General features: G+C 29.5%; 1 protein-coding gene and 1 pseudogene across 1 annotated transcript in view; one reads left to right on the forward strand and one right to left on the reverse strand.

The window, feature by feature from the left end:
* Window positions 1–18,821, forward strand: part of LOC135949979 (myosin-I heavy chain-like) — a 361,957-nt gene that overhangs the window by 308,776 nt on the left and 34,360 nt on the right. Inside the window, exon 9 of the mRNA XM_065499455.1 lies at window positions 7,810–7,934. Within this exon, the coding sequence (XP_065355527.1) occupies window positions 7,810–7,934 (125 nt within the window). The remainder of the gene's footprint in view (window positions 1–7,809; window positions 7,935–18,821) is intronic.
* Window positions 5,223–7,067, reverse strand: LOC135948869 (putative nuclease HARBI1; annotated as a pseudogene).

The raw sequence follows: 18,821 nt of genomic DNA on the forward strand, positions 1-18,821 counted from the left end.
TATACCCGAGTGTTATAAGCCCAAATTCAAAACTTAATCTTATCAACACCTTTATCGCCATGGGAAATTTTATTAAAATCGGGCTATTCGTTTAGAAGTTACAGATTTATTTCCACTTTTTTTCAGATCACCCACTGTGCCTCGCTTACAAATAGGCAGTTAAATAAGGTGTTTTGTTGTAGAGTTATTTATAGATTTTTGTATTTGCAAATAAAAAAAAATAAGTCGCAGCTAAGAGTCGAACCATGAACTATCCGTTTGCTAGTCTGCTGTTCTACTCACTACACGACTGCTTAGTTATTTTATTGTGCATTAAATAATGGTTTTCACTCAGTAGTACTATATTATTTTCTGTTTTTCTAAAAATAAACATGCAATAAAATAAATGGGCAAATTGAGAAAAAGTAACTGATTATTTGTTTTGTTTGTTTACTTTGTTTTTTTAGACTTTAGCTCATAAACAAGTACTTATGTATCAGATTATATTCCAGCCATTACTAAACTACTTATATGTAATGCAGGTGGTATGTAGTAGTCATTGAAAAGTAGCTGTTCAGTAATTGCAAGTCATTACCAAGTTTTTGCTGGGTATTTTTGTATATAACGATAAGCGGTAACATTTTTAGTCACTTTTTATTTATTTTATTTTTCCACAAAAAATGTTTTTAAGTATCGAGCCAACAAAATTATTTTTAGTTAGATTTAATATCAATTAGTTAGATTTAATATCAATTTTTTAATAAAATTCTGTAATTCTGTATATGGCGAATTGTTATCTATAGGTTGATGAAAGTTGAACTTGTAAATAAGAGCTACACTGTTGTTGTATTATTATTTGTTTCTCACTTCCAATGTACTATTGAACTTGTTTTTACATTAAAGTATGCAAAAACACCTACATACATACATGCAATAAGTCTCCAAAATAAATAAATTGCATTTTTAAGGATAACAACAACATACAAGAATTGAAGTGAGAAACAAATAATCGCCCTTATTCTACTTGGCGTCATCAACACTACACAACGCCGCACCGTTTTTAATCGTTTGTTGTAAATTCGTATTCCCGTTGACAATATTGACATTTATCGATTGCTGTCAATATGGTTATTGTATTCGCTAAGTAAATGTGACGGCGATGTTGCCTTAAATTGACTTTGATTTTGTCGCCATTGTTTTTGGTGTTGACATAGATTTGTTTGTGTTAAAAAAAGTTTCTTTATCCATTTCTTATATTATAAAAGAAATGGATAAAGAAAAAGTTAAAATTACAAATTCAACCCAATTTGAGAAATTGGTAGAAGAAATGGAAAAAAATCCTGCACTTGCAAAAGGATTTCGGAGGGGTACTGTTCCCAATAATTTTAAAGAGCTGTGGGAGAGTATTTCAACGGTGCTAAATGCCTTTGGGTGGCAAAAAGTACGCCAAATAGTTTTTTAAAATATATGTATCTTTTATGACAAACATTTTCTTACAGGTTTGGCGGGACTTAAAATTTAAAGTCAAAAGAAAATTGACTAATAAAGCCGAGTGTACAGCAACTGGAGGTGGAATATTTACGCAGCTTACACTCTCCCCATTGGAGGAAACTGTTGCGAATCTGGTACAGTTTCAAAGGCAAATAAACCCTGGGGGTGCTTTTCAGGGGGTCCACGGGAGCTTCAACAAATAATGGAAGAAATTGTTGACACTATTGATTTGGATTTGTCAAATGTGCAAAAATCTCCAGAAGGTGTACGTCGCCAATTTGCACCTGCAACAACTTCTGTTCTGAATGAAAACTCTACCCCTTTACAAAGAAGTCAAAGTTGTTCCACAAAAAAAAGCCAGAGTCCTGAAAACCACTATGACTTACTTCAAAAGCATAGTAACGAACAGGCAAAGCTTTTGACGGATATAACAAATTCCATTTCGTCAGTAAAACGCAGTCTAAAGGTACGGTCAGACACAGCTAATATTTGAAGTTTTTCGTCAAATATTTCATTGCTTGAATCTGACCACAAATAAAATTTAGAGCAAACAACAAAACAGTTGATTTTAGTCAAACAAAATTATTTGTCGGCAAACCAAATATTTTCTTAATGTGAACATAGTGTGACCACTAGCTATATAAATACATAAAAAATATATAATTTGATCTTGCATATCTTTTTAAAGTTAAATCAGTTATTTCGAATTGTAAAGCAATTATTTGAATAAAGTTTTGATGAATTTTGTTATCATATATTGAATTTAATTTTTCACATTTTGTTTGACCAAACTGCTGCCTAAAAGAATCATTAAATATATTTGCCGTGTGGTCACACTATATCAAATATTTTCATCAAATAATCGTTTGATCAAATAGAGCAAAAACAGAAATCATTTGCTCAGCATGGCAGAAAAATAAAAGGAGAATATTTAAGTATTTTTGGCACTAAATTAAAGAGACAATTTCACTATTTTTTTTAAACATAAATACATATTCAGTATTTCTTGAACATTTGTTATTTAAACTATTTTCACTAAAAAAATGCATCAATAAATGAAGTCTTCCTCTTCACATAAAAGTCATTCAGCCTAGAATGCCATACTGGGAGAAAAACTAATTGAAGACATGAAGTCTATGTTGCGATTTTTGTATTTTTAAGCGATTTATATTTTTATACGTTTCATACGTTTGTATTGAATATTTATTGTATTTGTAAAGATTGAATTTAAAATCAAAGAAAATAGTTTTAACATACATAAATAGTATGATTTGATTGTTAATTGTTAAACAGAATGATCTTTTTATTTTTTTTACTGCAGAAGAATATAAAAATTGTTATTCTAAATCTTAAGATAATACAATTGAATTGCAATTAATTAAAAATTTATGTAAAAAAGGTAAACATTTCCGTAAAATTTTATAATATTTGTGAACATGTCCCTATTCTCAATGAATAATGTTTGGAAAAAGTCATGTTCGATTAATAATATTTAAAAAAAAAATCATTTCAATTATGATTTTCTTTTTAATTAATCTTTTTAATTACACTTCTAGTACATTTTCATTTCTGAAACACGTCCAATTTGCAGAATCTAAAAAAACATTTTTTTTTTATTAATTTTGTTGTGTTTGTGGTAGAATTTTAACAATTTAACAGAGTTTCAATTTTCCGTATTGAAAATCATATAAAATTCAAACAAATTACAATTTAAAACATTTCTATGAAGCTCTGTGTGGCTGGTAAAAAATATAAATTTTTGTTACTAACACAAATATAGAGTTAGGTACTGCTGTCAAAGAGCCGGACTACTTGTATATACTTTGGTTTCAACATTTTAAAAATATTTTTTTCTTTTTCACAGTTCACTTATTTGATTATTGTTAGTTTGAATAAAGCGATTTTTAGTTCAAAATCCAAACAAAGCCAAACCAATACAATAAAATTCCAAAATAGTTTATTATATGTATTAGGGAAACTTTGCATACTTTAAGTAAAATTATACCTACATATGCACTAATTTTAATACGTTGATAGTTATATAATTTAATAAATAAACATTTAATAATTATATTATTCAATTTTTCAAGCTTGAGTTCTTATCCACGATTTTTTTTCATTATGTAGCGATTTTTAATTTAAGATATAGCAACACTACTTTTGCGATAACACATGATGCAACAGCTGTTATTTGACGCTGTTTGATCTTGCAAATGAATTGCAAGATCAAATAAAAAGTTACCCAAAATGCAGGGAAATATTTGCTAATTAGTGGTCACACAGTGGTCACATTACAAGAATGTTTTGTTGTCGGCAAATAAATTTGTTTGACCAAATTCACCTGTGTTCTTGTTTGCCGTGAAAAATATTTTCTGTTCAAACTAGAAACATAAAATATTTGACGTTTAAATAAAAGTACTGAAATTTCACAATTCTTTTAATTGTAAAGAAAAATCTAGTAATATTTTAATTTCTAGAAATGTCTTATTTATTGATGAAAGGAATTAAAGTTTTTTTTGAAGGAATTAAAGTTTTTAATTATTTAGAAAAAATATTACCATTAATGTGACCACAAGACAAATATATTTTCCCCTTCGTGTGTTTGATAGTATTTTTGTGTAGTTTTATTAAACAAATATGGCAAATAAATGTGTACAGTGTGACCACAAAATCAACCCATGGATTATATGATGTAGTTTTGATCAAACATATGAAACATTTTGTGTCAAATAATTTGCGTAATCTGACCTTACCTTAAGAGATGCAAAGAACTTTTGCACATTGAAGAGAAAAAATTAAAATTAGCTGAAGAAAAATCCGAAAGAGAAAAAGAGATGCATGAAACTGAATTGAAGATAAAACAAATTAAATTATGCATCAAGGATACTTAACAGCCAAATTCAGCAATAGTTTCAATGAAAATTAATTCATTTGTTTCGTTCCTTATTATACCCTTCACCTTCGTGAGAAGGGTATATATAAGTTTGTCATTCCGTTTGTAATTTCTACATTTTTCATTTCCGACCCTATAAAGTATATATATTCTGGATCCTTATAGATAGCGGAGTCGATTAAGCCATGTCTGTCTGTCTGTTGAAATCAATTTTCTGAAGACCCCAGATATCTTCTGGATCCAAATCTTCAATAATTCTGTCAGACATGCTTTCGAGAATTTTGCTATTTAAAATCAGCAAAATCGGTCTACAAATGGCTGAGATATGAGGAAAAAACCAAGACAACCTCGATTTTTGACCTATATCTGGATTACTAAGACATTAATATAGACAATATGGATATCTAATGATAGATATTTCAGAGACATTTGCAACGACATATATAAGACCATAGTAAGTTGGACCTACAATGGGTCAAAATCGGAAAAAAATTTGTTAACCCGATTTTTTTTTCACAAAAAAAAAAATTACAAAACAAAAAAAAAAATTTAAAATTTAAAAAAAAAAATTTTAAATAATCGAAAAAAAAATTTTTCCAAAAAATTAAAAAAACAACTGGAAAAAAATTAAATTTTGTTTACCTTAAAATATTTAAAATTTTGAAGTATAATTTGGTGAAGGGTATATAAGATTCGGCACAGCCGAATATAGCACTCTTACTTGTTTTTACTACATATGTAATTTAATTTCGTTTTTTAAGAAATGTGATTTAAAATTAGAGCTTTTTTTTGTTACGTTTTTGTTTTGTTATAATACATAATATAACTTAACTTGTTATTTAGTTTAAGGAGAAATGAATTAAAACACTGATTTGAAATATAGAAAAGTTTGTTTTATTTGTTGCCTTATTTGAACTGTCTCAGAACTTTGTAACATGTCGGTGTAGTCATGTACTTCAACATCATTTTGGTTTAATTCTATACCATCATTCGTATCATCCAATCCGTGATCAATACATATGTTGTGTAGTGCTGCGCAGACATTGACAATTTGTATGGCTTTTGCACTTGACGTAACCAAAAGACAGCGAAATCGGTTTTTTAACACGCCAATCGTTCTCTCTACAACATTTCTGGCCTTAGCATGTTTCAAATTATAAGTAGCCTCTGCACTTCCTGCAACAGTCGATCGATATGGCGTCATCAAATATGGCTGAAGAGGATAGCCGGCATCACCTGATCAAAAAACAAGTAAAAGAGCTATATTCGGCTGTGCCGAATTTTATATACCCTTCACCAAAATATACTTTAAAATAAAAATTTTAAATAAACAAAATTTAATTTTTTTTTTACAGTGTTTTTTCGAAATTGTTTTTTAATTTTTTTTTAAAATTTTTTTTTTAATATTTAGTGAAAAAAAATTTTGGTGAAAAAAAAATTCGGATTAAAAAATATTTTTTCCGATTTTGACCCATTGTAGGTCCAACTAACTCTTATATATGTCGTTGCACAGGTCTTTGAAATATCTATCATTAGTTATCCATATTGTCTATATTAATGATTTAGTAATCCAGATATGGGTCAAAAATCGAGGTTGTCCTGGTTTTTTCCTTATATCTCAGCCATTTGTGGACCGATTTTCTAGATTTTAAATAGCAACTGAGCCGGAAGAATTTCGGAGATATTGATGTATCATTCGTGTATGTAAGTTATTTGGGGGCTTCAGAAAGTTGATTTCAACACACAGACGGACATGGCTATATCGACTCCACTATCTATAACGATTCAGAATATATATACTTTGTGGGGTCGCAAATGAAAAATGTAGAAATTACAAACGGAATGACAAATTTATATATACCCTTGCCACTCATGGTGAAGGGTATAATAAATAAATTACTAAATGGCATTTAGTAGCATTATACCGTTCATGTAATACTGCTTTTGCACTGCTAACGTTCCAGATTAGTGAATCATGAGAAGAACCTGCGTATCGGGCATCCAAAAAACGAATTCGCATTTTGTGATCACAAATCTACGTTGATGTGAAATATCTATGAATATTAAATACAACCAAAATATGTTTATTATATACTTACAATCATAGCATTTAAGCTAAAATATCCTTTTCGATTAAAGTAAAGGTGTTGGTCATTTTTATCTGGGGCCAAAATTTTTATGTGGGTTCCATCCACACACCCAATCACTCCTGGGAAATCATTTTTTTCAAAAAAAAGCAATTTTGCTTCGGTTTTCTCGGCATCTGTCATTTCAAACTTAATCCACTTTGGACAAATTATTCTTTCCATGACATCTATAGTCTCAGACAGTATCCTCGACATGACAGGCTGTGATAGTCCCAAGTTATAGTCATTTCCGATACTCAGCTGGTAAGATCCTTGGGCTAAAAACCGTAATGTTGCTGCCAATTTGATTGTGTTCGGAACAAATGTTGATCTAACCCCGTTTTTCAAATGAGGAGCTATACTTAAATTCGGTTTTATTTAGCCGAAAATAACTTTCAAACCTTTTAAAGAACCAATAAAATGTATAACTTCCAAGTAGAGGACTTTACATTTACCACTTACTTTTCATCCGGCAATTTAAAAATGTTTGATTTCTGCCTGAATAATCTTCTTTCCACTATTAAATTTTTCTTTTCTTCATAATTAGAATTAGAATCTGGCACGGGAAGGAAAAACATTTTTTTTAATATAATTATTTATTTTTATTTAAAAAAGTACTACTTTCGACAACAATAGTAAACAAAATAAATCAGCTGATTCAAATATTAGATATATGCATTAAAATTATCGATAAACAGTCAACATCGTTTTAAGACTGTTAGGGAATACCAAATTAGTGTTGACGCGGTGTTGATGTTGACTAAAAGTGATGTTGACCCAAAATTGACGACGATGTTGACGACGCCAAGTAGAATAAGGGCGAATTAAAACTAACGGGTCATTACCAAAATAAGTTACAGAGGTTAGTATGAACAAAAATGCTAACAAATTACTGTGACAACAGTGAGACAAAAATATTAACAAATTTAATATAATAAAATGGAAAATAAAACAAATTAATGAAATGAATAATAACAATAAATAATATTAGTACATATTATACGGTGACCTAACAATGTTCTTTTTAATGTTATCTATTAAGTTAATTTTTAGGGATATTTGTTTATAACTAAATTAAACATTAAAATGAGCATAATTCGATAGTAATGCAATTTGTTTTTGTAAAATATTTTTTATATGCTTAATAACATTTTTGCGACACAAAGTAGACACATTTTAGTATACATATCCAGTAAAATTCACTGGACAGTATGAGTGAAAATGTGTAGTATTGAGTTTTTTTGAACGCTAGTTAACGGATTAAAAACAAATTTTTTAAGTGCCATGTTTGCTTCTATTTAATATTTTTCTTTTTTTTAGGAAATACAAACTAATACCTCAACGAATACTCAGAGAGGAACCTCAAAGGCAAAAATAACAGTTAGTGATAATTTTAGACAACAGTTGCAAACACTAATTGATGTCTTGCAGAATACTAAACCATGGTAAGCATATTCTCAATTATTTATTTATACAGTACATCAATAATATATTGTCACGATTTTTCATTCCCTGAATTTATTTCAAACAGGAAAAATAAGTAAAAAATAATTGGTCATACTGTCCAAAAAAAAACCGAAGAATTTCAAAACCGCGGTTTCGGTTTTAAAAAATTGAAAACCGATCGGTTTCGGTTTTGAGATAATTTGTTAAATATTAAGTGTTATAGAAACAAAATCAGTTGATAATATAGGAAATGCTATACAAATTTATAATTCAAACTTGACTAGTGTTCAAGAGGATAAAGTAAAATATATTTTAATGGTACTCTTTTAATATATTAAATTAGTTAGCGTGTATACATTAAAGTTGACTAATATGCTTTTCAGTAAAGAAATAATCAAGAATAGGGGACTCAATGGTATTATGATACCAAAAAAGGAGAACTAAACCAAACTATGAAGAACTTTTTCGTTCTTCAAAATGGTACACATGATTCTGAATGACAAAAGGAGACTTTAGTGGTACCTTTCTTTAGCATTTTCTATAATAATGGACCCAGAATTATGATGCTGATTAGGAATGCAAAATGTGGGTCTTTATGGTACTTTTTTTATTCTAATAATACGTTTCGAATGAGATATAATCCACATTACAATGAATCAATAAACATGAAAGTATAGACATGTTATCCTGAATTAGTTAAGGTAGGGTCACACATGGCAAATATTTGCTCAACAATTTTTTGTTTAAATTTTTTGTTTTGAATCATCCAAAGTAAAATAAGTTTTTGGAATAAATAAAAGAATGCAAATATATTTTATTTAGTGGTTACGTCTTTTTCGTCAATTATTTGTCATGTATGACCCTACCATAAGGGAGACTTAATAGTATTATTTCTTTAACCTTTAACTCAGTCAGTCTTTGCCCGACTTTATATTTTTTAATTGCCCAGCAAAAACTTTGCTTACAAATAAGCTGAAAAATAAGGGGAATTTGACGATAAGACTACTATTCTACTGAAAAAGTAGTTATTTTTGTTCGCGATGTCCTAAAAGTAAGCTATATTTTTTGGCCGGATAAGTGGTTTTGTTAGAAGAGTTATTTATAGAATTTTTATTTACACAAAAAAATAAAAAAACAAAATAAGTCGCAGACCCGATTTGAACCAGCAACTATCCGTTTGCTAGTCTGCTGTTCTACTCACTACACCACTGCTTAGTTTTCACACAGTAATACAATTCTGGTTATCGTCGTCGACGCAAGTCATTTTTGGTGACGTCTAGTTGTTTTTTTAAAGTTAAAAATCAAAAAATATAACAAAATGGAAACAAATTTAAAAATTAAAGTATCAAATTCTTACCAATTTGAAAAACTTGTTGAGGAGTTGCGGAAAAATCCATCTTTCGCAAGAGGATTTAATCGAGGAAATGTTCCAAGCAATTATAAAGTTCAATGAGAAGATATGACCAAAGTTTTAAATGCTCTTGGCTCACCCAGGAGACTTTTCGATGGATGGCAAAAGGTATGGAAATTATTAGATGTTTATATATGAATATCCCATCAAAAACTTTGCTTACAAATAAGCCGAAAAATAAGTGGAATTTTACGATTAGACTACTTATTTTTCGGCGGAATAATTACTTATTTTTGTTCGCGATGTCCCAAAAGTAAGCTATATTTTTTGGCCGGAAATAATAACGGATTGTTGGTACCCTTTTGATAAGCTTAAAATGCCCTTTCATCGTGTATATTTAAAAAATCTAAAATACTTTTTTTAATTTTGTTTATGAAATTTGCGCCCCCTGTTGTGGGTTTTTGGAACTATTTTTAAGGATTCAAAAAACATCAATTGTATTAATTTTTGATACACAATCGACTGGAAATCAGATTTGCAATATATTCAACAGTTTTTGCTCTACAGAAAAATGTGCTCAAAATGCGCGTCTTTAGGTGCGTTGAACCACCACAAGGAATGAAAATTTTCCAAAAAAAGGACGCCATTATTTTTATTTGCGCAAAAACCTTCAGAAAAATGATGATACCCGAAAATCAAATGAAGTGACCTGGTCACAAACGAACTCTAATGTATATATATATTAGGGTGGCCCTTAATAAACGAAAGTTGGATTTTGGCCATTCTCACACCCCAGTTTGGTGAACGGCCCAAAAGTATATAATATTTCGCTATCTCTCCATGAAAAATTCCAAATATTGAAAAATTTGACCTTTGACCTTCACGATTTAAGGATTAACGTTTTCCGATTTTAGTAAAAGTTTCAGAGTATATTTAGAATTATCTGGACTATAATATTCTGAATAAGTTTTGCTTAAAATTCATAAGAGTAAGGAAATAGAGCTCATTCGAGTTAAAATTGCCAAATAATTGGTTTTTCTCGAAAATTTCAAAATTTAAATCGCAGGTACGGAAAAACTATAAGAGATATTTTCATAATTTTTTCACATTTTTATTCCCTATTATATTCTTAATAAATCTCAATGAGATGATTAAAAAAATCTGAAATTTGTTTAACAAAATTTTTAAAAATTTGAAAATGGAGTTTTGAAACTGCCGTTAAAAAAATTTTATTTTTTTGTTCATAGCTAAGAATAGGTTAACGGTATCCTATGAAGACAAAAACTCATATACAAGTAAATATGGACATATTTTAAGTAAAAATGAGCTTTTATTTTAATATTTATCAAAATATGTTAATTTTGTTCCTACCTTTCTTGTTCTAGTTGCCTGAGACACGCTAATGGCCTGGCGATATTTTAATAACTTTAAAATTTTTTGACCAATTTCTGTTTTTTATGTCTCATTAGAACGACAATTGCGTTCACATTTCTATTCTTTTAAATTAAATTGCAAAAGTATTTTTTTAATGGCAAAATTTTTACAAAAACTGAAAAATGCCTTTTTTCCCCTTGTAAATGCATCTCAAAACTTCAGAGGGCTTGCGGCACGTCTTAACCCCATCCGATTTACCTAAAATTTTTTCAGGATGATTTTTTTTACTAATGTTCACCAAACTGGGGGGTGAGAATGGCCAAAATCCAACTTTCGTTTATTAAGGGCCACCCTAATATATATGTATCATAAATATATCATATTTTTTAGATATGGAAAGATTTAAAATTTAAAGTTAAAAAAGGTAACTAAAAGAAGTGAGTGAAATTCTACAGGTGGCGGTAGATTTAAACAGTTGGCACTCCTCCCTTTCGAGGAAGATGTAGCAAATCTCTTGCAGTTTAATAAACATATAAATCTTGAAGGTGTTGTGCAAGGTGTCCTATGCCAGAATCAGGGCAATAATGTTGAGTTCCCAGAATCAGCAGGATTTTTGGAAGGAGTGTCTGACGTTATTGAATTGGACACAATAGATGCCCCCATTGAACTAGAGATACCTGGACCTTCATCGCGAAATAACGGGGATTCGGTACCTTCAAGCTCAAATCCTCAACAAGAATATGGTACTCCGAAAAGGAAAAGAACCAGTTCTGTTTTCAAAAACTCTCATTTCTAAAGCATCCAGAGTTTCGGCCAATATTTTAGAAACGGCAGGTTGCGCCAAACCCAAATTAAAATCGTTTCCAACACTAACCTGATACGAACCCTGTTCCGGAAATCTTAATGTTGTTACCAATTTTATAGTTTTTGAAATAAATGATGATTTAATTCCATCTTTCAAATAAGGCGATATTGTTTCCAGAACATTCTTAAAGGCGGCCTTATTTAGTCGAAAAAAATATTATAATAAGCTATATGGAGGTATCATATTTTGATTTTTTTTTCACTTATTATCTGGAAATTTAAAGATATCAGGTGACGTCGACAGAAAGCGATGTCGACTCAAAAACGACGACGACAACCAGAATAAGGATGATTTTTTTCTGCGTTTTTAAAAATAAACATGCAATGGGCAAATTGAAAAAAAGTAATAGATTATTTGTTAATTTTGTTTTTTTAGACTTTTTTTAGACTACTTAAAATGTAAGTTATTAAAAAAGACATTATTTGTAGCTTTGTGAGCGAAGTTTTTGCTGGGTGGTTTAGAAAGAAAACTGATTAAGTATAGTTTTTGTTAAGAATATCTAAAAGAAAAACAAAATTTATCAACGTTTTTGATTTTAGTCGCTTTTCATTGCTTATTTTGATATGAAAGCTTATACCAAATTATACCAATGTATAAAGGAAATTTAGTTTTTAACAAAACAGGGTTTTAACCCAGATATGCCGACTGTACTACATGTAGTTCTTGTTTACATGATACGTCACGTTTATTAAAATACAATTTTTTTGTTCACATACTTTGTACTCACCAATACCTCATGGGGGATTGTGTGATCGCATTATTTTTTGCTACTATTTTTGAGTTATTGAATTTTTAATTTGTGATATTTTCATAATGCCCATATTCTGTCACTATGGACATATATCGTTTGTACGGAAAGTAAAATTTTGTACATTTACAAGTGAATAAATACTATATTTTTTGGAATTTATATTTATGAAAAGTAGCTTGATTGTTATATAACAAAATAATATAAAAGTACTTTTAAAATGATCAAGTTCAAGCAATCGGCATATCTGGGTTAATTATTCAAATCGGATGAAAATTTTCAATAACACATTTTTTAGTATTTTCTCCCCCAGCTCATATGAGTAATAAAAAAAAAACTGTGCAAAAAAATATTTGTACAATTTTTAATAAACTTTTCGAAAAAGTTTATTAATTTTTCATCTATAAACCGATTTTAACAAGTAATGTGTCATTTTTGTCTTTAAAACATTGTGCAAAAAAATATGTTTTCATAGAAAAAAAAATTAAATTAACCGTTGTTGAATTTTAAAAATTACGAAAAAAAATAAAAAATAAATCGAAACTTTTTATAAAAACTTACACAATTTTTTGGAATATACAGCTTAATTAATTTGGAATATAAAGCTTAATTTGTTGCCCATCAATTATTGTTTAACAGTTTGAAATAGATATAAAAATGTGTGAGTTTCAAAATCTTTGAAAACGATTTTAGTATGTCCTCACCTAGGCCTACATCCCCCATTAGGTCGCTTTTCAAGTTCTGACAAAAAGTTTTATTTTGTAGCAGAGTGTTATCAGAAAATACTTGTAGATCAATATTCTTTAATAACAGGTTTCCTTGCATAGCCTGCTACATTAAAGTAATACAATTTAAAAAAATTAAACAAATCTTAAGATATTTTTACCGATCTTTTTTATACTAACCTAACACAAAACTGCTCTTCGTTTTTGAAACAGATGAGTTTTCAATTTTCCATACAATAATATATATATATATTCACCCCTATCGCGAATCAACATTTCACATGAAATATTTTCCCTTTTCCTTTTTTCGTTCATCAACTTTGTTCACGTGAAAAAAAATTCCCCTTGTTGTGAAATTTTTAGGTGGAATTTTGTAAACAATAAACAGCTGTTACGAACAAAATCAACTATTGTGAATGTAAAGTTCATCATGATATTCCCGATAGCAATTTTCCCTTCGAGGGAAATGGATATTTCATGGGAACAAAATTTCACATGTTATTGCCGATAGGGGAGATTATATATTTTTTGAAATGTCGATACGGTGAAAACTTTCGTAATGACCTAAAATACCACCAAAAAAACCTTGGCCTTTGACCTTCACGATTTATGGGTTAACGTTTTCCGATTATAAGAACCCCTTCAGACTATATTTAAAATTACCTGACCTAAAATATTCTGAACAGATTTTACTTAAAATTAATAACAGTAAAGAAATAGTTTTTGTCGAAAATCGCAAAAATTATATCGCAGGTGCGGAAAAACTATAGGAGTTATTGACATACTTTTTTCACATTTTTATTCCCTATTATGTTGTAAATAAATCCCAATGTGATGATCAAAAAATTCTGAAATTTGTTTAACAAAATTTTTAAAAATTTGAAATTGGAGTTTTGATACTGCCGTTAAAAAAATATTTTTTTTTGGTTATATGTATCATAGGGTTTACTGTATCATATGAAGATAAAAACTAATATACAAGTAAATATGGATTTATTTTAAGTAAGAATAAACTTTTGTTTAAATATTTCTCAAAATATGTTTATTTTGTTCCTACATTTCTTGTTCTAGTGGCCTGAGACACGTAAATGGCCTGGCGATTTTTTAATAACTTTAACATTTTTTAACCAATTTTTGTCTTTTATATCTTATTAGAACGACAATTACGTACATATTTCGATTCTTTTAAATTAAATTGCAAAAGTAATTATTTAATGACAAATATTTTTAAAAAACTGAAAAAATGCATTTTTCCCCTTGTAAATGCACCACAAAACTAAATCGAAAGTCGGCACGGGTTGCCCTTCTTAGAACAAGCTACACATTTTTTATGGAGGTATTTTAGGTCATTACGAAAGTTTTCAGCGGGTACCGTTTCAACATTTCAAAAAATTTAATTCTAAGGGACGCTCTAATACACATACACAAGAATGTGTTTGTAAATATATTTTTTTAAAAATTCAGCAGTTATAAGCGCCACTCTATACATTTTGTTTTATATTTAAATGATGACAAGCAATAAAACACAAATGTGTTATTATTACATTTTAAATTTTTTAGCCTTTCACTGTTTTGTCTTTCACGTTTGTCTCGCATTTCACACTTAATTACTGGAAATATTTCAGTAAGAACAGAATCTGTGTTGTCTGTTTTCGCATTCATGGATGGACGATGGAATTTTTTGTTTCATACTTCATGCGATATATTTTACGATGCGAGAAACATAGCTGTTAATTTTGGTTAGTAATCAATTAGATTATTTTTCACAAATAATTTAATTGATTATATAATTCTCTTCAGAACAATTTCTGATTACTAATTGATTACGATTACAAATAATCAAAAAATAATCAAAAGTAATCTAAAAATAATCCGATTATTTTCAAAGATTACTTTTAATTATTTTAGATTACTTTCCAAAAATTTTGCATTTAAATCATTTTATTTTCAAAAATGTTTCATTCTAAACAAATAAAATCAAATTATATGTATATTTTTTCATAAAAAAATATACCTATATAATTTTAATAATAACACAAACTATAACAATTTTTGTAATTCCCGACTCAAAAAAAGGGAAAAATACATTAAACTTTTCATTACACCATTTTTAGTATTTCTCATCCAGCGAATATGAGTCAAAAAGAAGTAGGAGAGGTATATTCGGCAGTGCCGAATCTTATATATACTTCACCAAAGTATAACTTAACCCCTTGTTAACCAAGGCTTTAAATCGTTAAAAAAGTTTTATATTTTTTATGAAATATTGAAAATAAGGACTTCAGGAAGTTATTTACGAAAATTTAATATTGTGGATGACCTGCAAGGAACCGAAAGGGACCTGGAACCGTTGGGTCAGCATGAGCCAAGAGATAAAAAAACTCATAGATTTTTGTTTAAAATTAATTAATATGGCCATAGCTCACATATAAAGTTCATTTCAGAAAATCACCTAAACATGCATAAATTTCTTCAAAATATGGTTATCAAGTTGAAATTCGAAACAAAAAAATTAAATATACAAATATAAAAATATAAAAATCGCTATACCAAATTTTATGATGATCGGCCCATAATTGGTCATAGCCTCCATATAAGAATCACTTCCGGAATATACATTAACCTACACAAATATTAAAAAAAACAAGTAAGAAAGAATGGTCGGTCAAGCCCGACCATATAATACCCTACACCAAGTAAATGAGTAAAAATATTTTTCTTTTAAAATTTTAATAATTTTTATTTTTGAGTGATTTTCGGAAGTGGGCCTTATATGGGAGCTATGACCAATTATGGACCGATCACCATAAAATTAGGTCGTGTGATTTATGTCTATATTAAAGTTAACTATGTTGAATTTTGTGTGTATACCAACATTTTTAAGCGATTTATGCACGTTAAAGTGATTTTCGGAAGCGGGTCTATATGGGAGCTATGACTAATTATGGACCGATCGTAACAAAATTTGGTGACATGAATTTTGTATATATAAAACTTATTTGGAGCGAAATTTGTGTAGATACATAGATAAATTAAACATTTATGACCGATAAAGTCCAATTTCGAGGGGACATTTGTATGGGGGCTAGGTGAAATAATGGACCGATTTCAGCCAGTTTCAATAGGCTTGGTCCTTGTGCCGAAAAAGTAATATGTACCAAATTTGATCGAAATATCTTCAAAATTGCGACCTGTACTCTGCGCACAAGGTTTACATGGACAGCCAGCCAGCCAGCCAGCCAGCCAGCCAGCCAGCCAACCAGACGGACGGACGGACGGACGGACATCGTTTAATCGACTCAGAAAGTGATTCTAAGTCGATCGGTATACTTTAAGGTGGGTGTTAGACTAATATTTTTGGGCGTTACAAACATCTGCACAAACGCATAATACCCTCCCCACTATGGTGGTGTAGGGTATAAATATGTACTGAACCAAAATTTTACACCGATCAGTAATTTGTATTCAATAACCATACTACAAGCTTTTTAAATATCGGTCCATAATTCCATAACTCCCATATATAGTCCACTCTTGATAATAGAGTTATTTAAATGAAATTCTACAAAATTAGCCCTCAAATACTTACAAATCACGTTCCACTTGCGATAATAACAAGAATACTCATATTTTATTGTAAAGATGAAATTCGATTAAAATACATAGACATCACGTAAAAAATATTTTATGACAATCGAATCACAAAAGGTCATAGCTCCCATATAAGTCCCACAATCCTGAAATACATTAACGCATATAAATATCAAAAAATTCCACAGAAATTAGTTTCAAGTAGACAGAAATCATACTGCTTGATTTTGTGACTATGGCTCATATCAGGAAAATTTATTAATCGCAAATATATGTTAAAATTTTGTCATATAACTCATTTTAATATGAAAATTTTTGAACTTTGTCTAAATATATTTGTATACCCTTTTTTATACACTGTTTCTTCACTTGAGGTTAATAAGGAAATATTTTGAGCCAAACGTGTGATGTTAATAATATTTAATTGGTTAACATTACACGTTTCGCTCAACATCTATATATAAATGACAAACTATGTTGAAATGGTAAGAATGGTGAGCCTATGGAGTGCTGAAATTTTTTTAAAAATATAAGCTAGTTTTGCTATAAAATTCTGAATAAAATCAAAACAACTTGCTAACGGAGGAGATAGAGTTAAGATCTTCCACAAAAATTATCCCCAGAAAATTCCACAATATAACTCTGACAATACGAATTCTTTCGATAGGTCAAATGTATGTGTCTTGCTCTATCGCTTTAGAAATCCCGGTTCGAGTCCGAATGTGGGCGGCCAGTTATTTTTTTTATTTTTTCACGTTGTAAATGCAAATTTTTGAAAATAAAATGATGTAAATGCAAAATTTTTGGAAAATAATCTAAAATAATCAAAAGTAATCTTTGAAAATAGTCGAATTATTTTTTGATTACTTTTGATTATTTGCTCGTAATCACAAGTAATCTTGATTATTTGTAATCGTAATCAATTAGTAATCGTGCGAATCTGAATATAATCGTAATTTAATCAGTACTTCACCTTTCGAAGAAAAATAATCTAATTACTAATTATTATGATTAGTTATCATTATTTAACAGCTATGGCGAGAAATACTGAAACGAGCTACATATCTAAATATTTATTTAATGAATTATTTTTCGAAATTCCAAGAGCTTTTTAAGTGTTTTTATACAATATATAAGCTTTGATTTGAGTTGGGGGATCTGTGCAATTGCCACTCTCTTCGAACTCTTTTTATTTATTTGCAGAAAAAATTCTATTATATCTTATTTGTTGGAGGGTTTGGGTAGCATGTTGAGCAGCCAGTTTGAGATTTTTATCGAAATTGATAAGAGGGTGATCGATGTTTTCTGGTGTTAGGGGTATGTTTTCCGAGCATTGTGTATTTTTTATATTTGAGCCAAGTTTTCTTGTGCCATCGCTAAATTAGGGATGTAACAATAGTCGGTGACTGATAGTTCCAGCGAGGATTCAATTTGAATCATTTCTCTAGGGATATTTTTCATTACGCTAAAATCAATAACATCCGGTATTTTTCGTGGGTCAGTAGGCCATTCAAACCCATTTTAGAAATTGTATCAAACAAAACACGACCTTTAGGGGTAATCAGTAGTGTCGCCAGAATGTGTGCTTAGCATTATAATCGCCAGCAAGCAGGAAACGAGGGCCTGGTGATTTAAAAAATCTATTATATTGACTTTCTGTAATTGAAAATCTAGGGGGTGGTATATCGATGAAATCACTAGGTTTCGATGAAAATCTTCAAGACAGATTGTAGTAGCTTGAAGATAATCTTCGCAAAGATCACACATTAAGTAATGTTTGATTTTAGCTTTTATTAAAATTGCCGAGCCTCCGCATGCTCTACCTCTGGGATCTTTGGTATCATATATTACATATCCATTTATTCGAAATGAACTTCTGGACGTCAAATGAGTTTCAGAAACCAGCATTACATCAATTTGTTGTAATGCTGGTTTCATGGAAAAATTTCGGGAAAATTGCTATCATGATAACTTTTCATTCACAATAGTTGATTTTGTTCGTAACAGCTTTTTATCGTTTACAAAATTCCATCTAACATGGGAAATTTTTTCACGTGAACAAAGTTTATGAACGAAAAATGGGAAAAGAGAACATATTTCATGTGAAATGTTGATTCGCGATTTTTTAGCCATTTTTATGACTAAATCAAATATTTACTCTAATGATCTGAAATTTTTGCTGTTGAAAATTAGTAAAATCAGTTCAAAAAAATTGGCAGGGATATTATGACA

Source organism: Calliphora vicina, chromosome 1 (genome assembly GCF_958450345.1).
Source record: "Calliphora vicina chromosome 1, idCalVici1.1, whole genome shotgun sequence".
Lineage (NCBI taxonomy): Eukaryota > Metazoa > Arthropoda > Insecta > Diptera > Calliphoridae > Calliphora > Calliphora vicina.